Source organism: Protopterus annectens, chromosome 12.part0 (genome assembly GCF_019279795.1).
Source record: "Protopterus annectens isolate FY-2018-M chromosome 12.part0, PAN1.0, whole genome shotgun sequence".
Classification (NCBI taxonomy): Eukaryota; Metazoa; Chordata; order Ceratodontiformes; family Protopteridae; genus Protopterus; species Protopterus annectens.
Genome location: NC_056746.1, coordinates 512,270,955 through 512,278,284, shown reverse-complemented (window position 1 = coordinate 512,278,284; position 7,330 = coordinate 512,270,955). Strand labels below are relative to the sequence as shown.

The following is a 7,330-nucleotide window of genomic DNA, read 5'->3' as shown; positions in this document are numbered from 1 at the left end:
TTTGTTAAAGCTAAATTATGGCTCTTTACCTTTTCAGTATTGACATATGCTTAACTATCTTTTCTTTATGAATTTTCTTTCAGTTTTCAGTGTTTTGGTGTTAGCTGCTTCAATCATCCATGTCAGATGACATGAAAACACTCAAAATGGTTCCCCAACCTATAATGAAAGGTATTTGGTGTTCTCTTCCTTTCCTTTTGAGGCAAAAATCTGATTTACTGTATTAGTTCCTCACAACCTTGCCTAAATAATCACAGATGCCTGCCTCTGTCACCCTGTTAATGTTATAATCATGTAAGCCCTGCCCACTTGCCCCAGTGGTATTTAAGGCACTTGAGACTCAGCAAGACTAACTGCAGAAAAATAAAATATGGCCCCTTCCACTTGCAAAAAAAAAATACAAACATAGTTTCAAAGATTGTAAAAGGTATTACCCAAACAAACAAACAAAAAAAACCACATGAGGCACCATATCATATTATAAATAAAATTCCTTGAGAAAAAGTTTAGGTTTAACTGAGGTGACAAACAAAGACTACAAATGTGGTATGTGATGACATGAAGACTTCAGTGCCTTCCACTGCTCACTAGGGATCGCCAGTCATCAGTCCACGAGTGAAGACGTCTTTTGGGGGGCTTTAGCAGCAGATGTTTGTTATGGCAGGCTGTAAAAAGGATGTGTTCCCAGGAAGGATTTGGTTCAGCACCTAAAATAATGCATAAACAATCAAAAATAATAAAGTGAGATAAACAACAAACACAAAATAACAAGGACTAGAAATCACAGTACCAGCAACAACGGCTGGTTTAAAAACATATCAGCGAACTACATCACACAGATAAAGGACTACATAAGAAAGGGCAGCCGTGTAAGAACTTACCATAACAGTAGCAGTCCTACTGAATATTGTTGCAGTATTCCAAACTTTTGTGTTATCTCTCCAAATAACTTGGACATCTGGTTGGAGTACCAACGCCCAAACCTTCCACAGAGCCACACATAGTACATCTGACCCAAGCCACTGGCTGTAAGACTACATAAGTGAACATATGAGCATAAATCCTAAGACTATCCCCAAGCCAGAAAGCCTGAAGAGGCCTGAGAGGTAAAAGAACCTGTCAGCTTAGGAGAAGAGGAACAAAAACTGTGATTCCCCTTAGTCCATAAGAAAAAAAAAACAAGGAAGAATCAGAGAAGAGGGGAAGGTACAGTAGGAAAGAATACTGCAACAGTGATCAGTAGGACATTTACTGTTATTGTAAGTTCTTAAACAACTGCACTATGTCCTTCCTTAGCTCACTGTTGCAGTATTCCAAAAGTATGGGTAATTCCCAAAGCTTAAAGGTGAAGGGTGGATGGAAGAGATATTGGAGAATTATCTATTAAAGCAGAGAGGACTGACCTGGCAAGGGCAGCTTTGGACTTAGAGAAGGCATCCACTTTAATATTTGGTGAAAGTATGCATAGAAGACCAAATAGCTGCTTCTAAACTTGCCCTAGAGTCAATCCCCTTGTAAAAGGCTCCAGATGAGGCCACTACTCTGGTAGAATGAGCCATTGCTGAAGTGGGCACGGATTTGCCATGATGAGTGCAGCAAAAAGAAATGGATTTAAGAATCCAGTTAGCAATAATTTGCTTTGAAACTGGGTTTGCTAACTTGGAATCCTGGGAAGAAAGAAATAATTGGTCAGTCTTGCGAATATCCTTACTCTTATCCATGTGGAATCTGAGCTGTCTATGTACATTTAGGGAATGTGGAATCTTTTTTCCCTTACTTTGTGGCTTGGGGAAGAAAGTTGTAAGATTTATGGCCTGACTGAGAAACAGTTCATTTACCAATTTTGGCATGAAGAAGGGACTGTCCTTTAAAGACACACTGTCCTTATGAATAATAAGGAAGGGAGGGGTTGCCATAAGATCCTGTATCTTGCAGACTCATCTGACAGAGGTGACAGTCCCCAAAAGAATAGTTGTCTAAGTGATGAATTTTAGAGAGGCAGATGTTGCTGCTTCAAAAGGAGGGAGAATGAGTTTTTACAGCACAAAGTTGAGGTCCCAAGCAAGGTTAAAACTGTTTCACCTCTAGTCTGATTAGAAGAGAAGAGTCGAACGGTAGGCATGGGGATATGACTGAAATGTACGAGTATGCCAGGCCAGACTGCAACAGCAGACACAAATAGGAGAGAACCAGTGGGACAGTAGCCTTTAGGGGGTCCTGATTTTATGTCCGACACCATATAGTAAATCTTTTCTATTTGGCTATGTAAGATTTCCCGGTAAGAGTTTTTCTTGCTCCTGCAGAAACTTAAGCACATCCTTACAAAAATGGTGTCTAAAAGGGATCAGAATCCTGTCATCCATAATGTCAAGCTAAGGGGTTGACAAGGTGGGATGAAATAGGGAACCTTTCTGCTGTGCGAGAATGTCCACTACTGGGGAAAGCTTATGGTAATAGCTTTTGGCTAGAGGGAAGAGAAGGGGGTGAAGTGCTGCACTGACCAATAAGGAATCACCAGTAGTATGTTTGGTTATTTCCTTAGGATCTTTAATAAGACCTTGAGAAGAAGCAGAAGTGGAGGAAGGCATACAAGAACCTCATTTTCCAAGGAAAGGATATGGCATCCATTTTCCAAGTTTGAGGACAGTAGGTCCTGGTACAAAGGAGCAGAAGTTGTTTGCTGTCGATGGAGGCAAAAAGGTATATCTGAGGCACCTCATATTTGTGGACTATATCTAGGAAGATCGCCCTGTTCAGCATTCATTTGTAGGGGAGGGGGGTCTTCCCTTGATCTGCTTAGAAAGTCTGCTAGGACACTGTCCTTTGAGGGAATATAAACTACATGGAGGGAGAGGTTTGCTTTTGTGGCCTGCTCCCATGCCAAAAGAGCCAGGCTGCACATTTGGTAAAATATGGTGTCTCCTCCGCTTGTTTATGTACCACATGACCAATGTGTTGTCTGTGAACATCTTAACAGATCTGCTTTACAAGAGTAAGACAAGACTTGCAGGGTCTGTATTAGTGTCCTCATCTCTTTTAGACTGATGTGCTCTGATCTTAAATATGAAGTCCCCTGTCCCTGAACTCTCATGCCACCCATCCATGCTCCCTACACATCATCTGATGCATCTGTGTGCAGCTCCTGTAGTGCAGTCTGTGGCTTGAAGGGAAGACCCAGGTTTAGCTTTATCTGTGTTATCAACCACAGTATTTCCTTCTTCAGTCAAGGCAGTAGTGGAACCTGTGTGTCCAAGGAATGAGAGTGTTGGGACCACGTGGATTTCAGGTACCACTGAATGTTCCTCATATGCAGTCTGGCAAAGGGAACCATGGGGATAGTAGCTGCCATGAATCCCAGGGATCTTAAGATTTCCCTTGCAGTACAGGACTGAAAAGGAGGAAGAGAAATAAAGTAACAGGTTATGCTTTTCACTTTGTCTGGCATAAGGAAGGCTTGATGAGTTTGTGTTTAGTCTATATCCCAAGAAAATGAGGTCTTGGGTTGGTTTCATTGCTGACTTTTTTAAAATGACTGTGAATCCCAAGGCCTGATGTAGAGCCATGATGAATATGAGATGAGTCAAGAGTATCTGCTGAGAAGGGGCCTGTATTAAAATGACATCCAAATTAGGGAATATCTGGATTCCCTGAGTCTTACAGAAAGCTATTACTGGAGCAAGGCATTTGTAAAGATCTTGGGGGCTGTAAGGAGTCCAAAAAGCAAAGCAGAAAACTGTAAGTGTGATGAGCCAGAAGAAAACCTCAGAGATTTCCTGTAAGCAGGGTGAATATGAATGTAGAGAGAGGCATCTTTTAACTCCAGGAACACAATGAAGGTTTGAGGAAGGATGAAGAAGCAGAGTTTGCAGGTACAATATCTTGAAAGACTGAACAAGGAGAAAATTCTTGAGAGTGGAGAAATCCAGAATTTGTTACCATTGTCTATTTCCTCGCACAAGGAATAGTCTGGAATAGAAGCCTTTTCCCCTGAATTGTAGAGACACTGTCTCTTTTGTGCCTTGCTCTAGCAAGGTTTGAATGATGGAATGACAGAGCAAAACTTCAAAAATCTTCACAACCGTACTAAAAAGCAAATACATTAAGGCAAAAAACTATACTATAACAACATTCAGAGCAATAGTAAACATAACCCTAAAAAATTCTGGCCAGCCATTAAAGAAATCTTCCATCTCAGCCAAAAATTCAACCCTAAATCCCTCTTTCAATAATTCACCACTCAAAACTGCATTAGAATTAAATTCTTATTTCATAGACAATATAGCATCCTTAACTAAGGATTCCCCAGCATCTAATCCCAACAGCCAAATGTCACCACATCCACTTTCACCTTCTCACCTGTGTCCACATCCCGTATGAAACTACTTTTAAACTTATACCACGCTCTACTTCAGCTGATGACCTTCCAAGTGAGTACCTTAAAATAGCAGCCAGTAGCATTGACTATCCTGCCTCAGTCATCAATCCAGTAATTCCATAGACCCTCTCTCTGGAAAAAAAATTCATACATTATCCTTCTAGACAAAGGAAAAAATTCAACAGACATTCCTAAATTTAAACCTATAATAATCTTATCCCACCTCTCAAAATACTTGAAAAATGTGTTCAAAAACTACTGCTAAACTATCTCCTGCAGGAAGAACTCCTATCCCCACCACACAACACAGCTTCCGTTCCACTCATATTACTACACTGCACTTCTAATCTTTATAGATACTGTGTCAATAAAACCACAGATAAAGGCCAACTAGTCTCGTCCTTATTTCTAGACATGTCTAAAGCCGTCCTTATAGTTTGTCAAAGCAAACCTCTACCTCAAATGTCCTCACTAAGTCTACCTCAGCCCACCCTTCTATGGTTCAAAAGCTACCTGTCTAATGGGTATCAGTTAGTAAAATGGCATTCCACCCTCTCCACATACCTACCAGTTACCACCAGTGCACCACAAGGCTCTATCCTTTGTCCCCTCCTCTTTAACATTCGCACCAACACCCTCCACACATCCACACTACAGGCCTCCCTAATACAATACACTGAAGACTCGACACTTACTTGTACATCTGACAACCTGGCACACCTCCAAAAAATTACTCAGGAAGCTTTAACAGCTAATTATGCATGGCTTTGTAACTCACAACTCATACTCACACTTTTTCCCCCAATTTCCTCTCTCATGCAAAAAACTAAATTTTAAATCCTTTCTCTTAATAATAAAACCATTGAACTCACTTCTCACAGCAAATTATTAGGGGTGATTGTGGATGATAATCTTAACTCTGACCTACAGATACAAAACAGCATGAAAAAAATCACCAAAAATTAGAGATTATTTACAGAGCCATCACCACAACTTAAACTACACTTGCCACCACTTACTTATTCCCCTCACTACTTTATGGCATTCATATCCTTACTAACCTCTAGCCATCACAAAAAAATCAAAACTTAAACAATGCTATAATACTACATTTCCACTAAATACACCTTTCAGAACTCACTACTGTATAGCACTAAAAAGCCTAAATTTATTAAAACTACCCCATGAACTAACACATACACCACTTATTACTAGGTATAAAATTATCCAGCATCCATCTGATTGTCCAGTATCAAGTACCATTCTACACAACTATGTTCCCAATTGGTCAGTATAATTTAATGACCAAAAAATGCCTCTCTGTCTACAAACCTATCAAATCTGATGGGTATAGTCTGTACTCATATCACGTTGCTAAGGCCTTTCATTTCTTACCTGTATTCATAGGTTCATAGGTTGGTACTAGGCTATCGGCCCTAGGGCCTATACAGGCCTAGCCATAACAATTCCCTGGTTATTTCTTCCCACAGTATTTACTTCCCTGGGCCCCTGTCTAGCAGGGCAACTTATGTGATCCCTGGGGTGAATTTCCTATCTCCCATCCAATCATCAAGGTTCCTTTTGAAGAGGGCCAAAGAGGCACTCTGCTTGACATGTATGAGCAGTCTATTCCAGAGTCTCTGGGTCAGGAACCTATCCCTCCAGCATGTTTTGTTCATTGTGATGACAAGGTTTAGATCCCTGGAGCATGTGACTCTGAGGGATCAGGATTTCTTTAAGTGGAGCATGACCAACAGCTCAGGGTTTGACATGGCCTTGTATGATAAGCAGAGATAGCCTCTGAGTAGATGATATGCCACTGAGTATAGCTGGAGTTTTTTTAGATGGTCAGCATAGGGCATCTGCTTTAGGCCTGTGATTCTTTTAGTGAGGTATTTCTGTGGCCTTTTCAGCTGTTGCAGATGTCTTGTGAGGTACATACCAAATGGGGCGTTGTACCTTATAATGGGTCTAATGAGGGGATGAGTACAGTGGGACAATGACCTCCTTTTTTCTGGATGAAAAACCCTTAGTGATGAGGTGTGCCACATAGAAGGATTTCCTGACTGTTGAGGTGATGTGATTATCGAAGATGAAACCACTGTCCACCTGTGTCCCTAAGTCTCTCATCACACTTTCGGTGTTTAGTGCACTGCCACCTATGTGGTAATTCATGGGTGCAAGGGTTTTCCCAAAAGGGATAACTATACATTTCTTGGCATTAAGCTTCAGCCCATGGCTCTGGCACCAAGCATCTGTTTCTATAAGGCCCTTTTGTAAAATATCCACATCATTTGGGGGATTCAATAATGGCTCCCAGTTTGCAGTCATCTGCAAACTTTGTTAGCCAGAGTCCCTTAGTGTTGGCCTGTACTTCAGAGAAGTAGATGCCAAACAAGAGCGGTCCCAGGACTGAACCCTGAAGTACTCCACTTGTCACTTGTCTGGAAATGGATTTGGAGTCAGCTACTTTTACAGTCTGGGTTCTGTCAGTAAGCCAGTTGGCAACCCATCGAGTGATGTAGGGATTTATGCCCAGCTTAGTAAGTTTATCTATGATTCAAGAGTGGGGAATGGTGTCAAAGGCCTTGGCGAGGTCCAGATAGGCTGTGTGGACTGCCTTACCCTCGTCCACAGCCCATGGCTACCCCACTATACTGCTTAAAAAATTCTCCCTCAAAATAGAGGAAGTTATGTCTAAGTACCAAATCCATAAGTTCTATTAGGACTAATAGGGTATCATTTTCAAAAAAACCCTTGGCTCTAAGAGCCTCTTCGAACCATTCAAGTTCTAATTTCTGGGGTATAACATTAAACAAATTTTGTATGTCTAGGGTAACAAAATTTAACCCATCCTGGTATAAGTTGTCTGTAATACTCCTAAGAAAATCCCAGGAGCCCTTCAAAATACCAACCTTCTCAGTCCAATCCTTTATGGCTAAAGGGTAGGTTCTA

General features: G+C 41.1%; 1 protein-coding gene across 2 annotated transcripts in view; it reads right to left on the bottom strand.

The window, feature by feature from the left end:
* Positions 1 to 272: 272 nt before the first annotated feature.
* NT5M (5',3'-nucleotidase, mitochondrial) overlaps positions 273 to 7,330 on the bottom strand; it is a 231,326-nt gene continuing 224,268 nt past the window's right edge. For both annotated transcript variants that reach the window (XM_044089658.1, XM_044089659.1), the window contains one exon: positions 273 to 707. In XM_044089658.1, the coding sequence (XP_043945593.1) occupies positions 568 to 707 (140 nt within the window). In that variant the 3' untranslated portion in view covers positions 273 to 567. The remainder of the gene's footprint in view (positions 708 to 7,330) is intronic.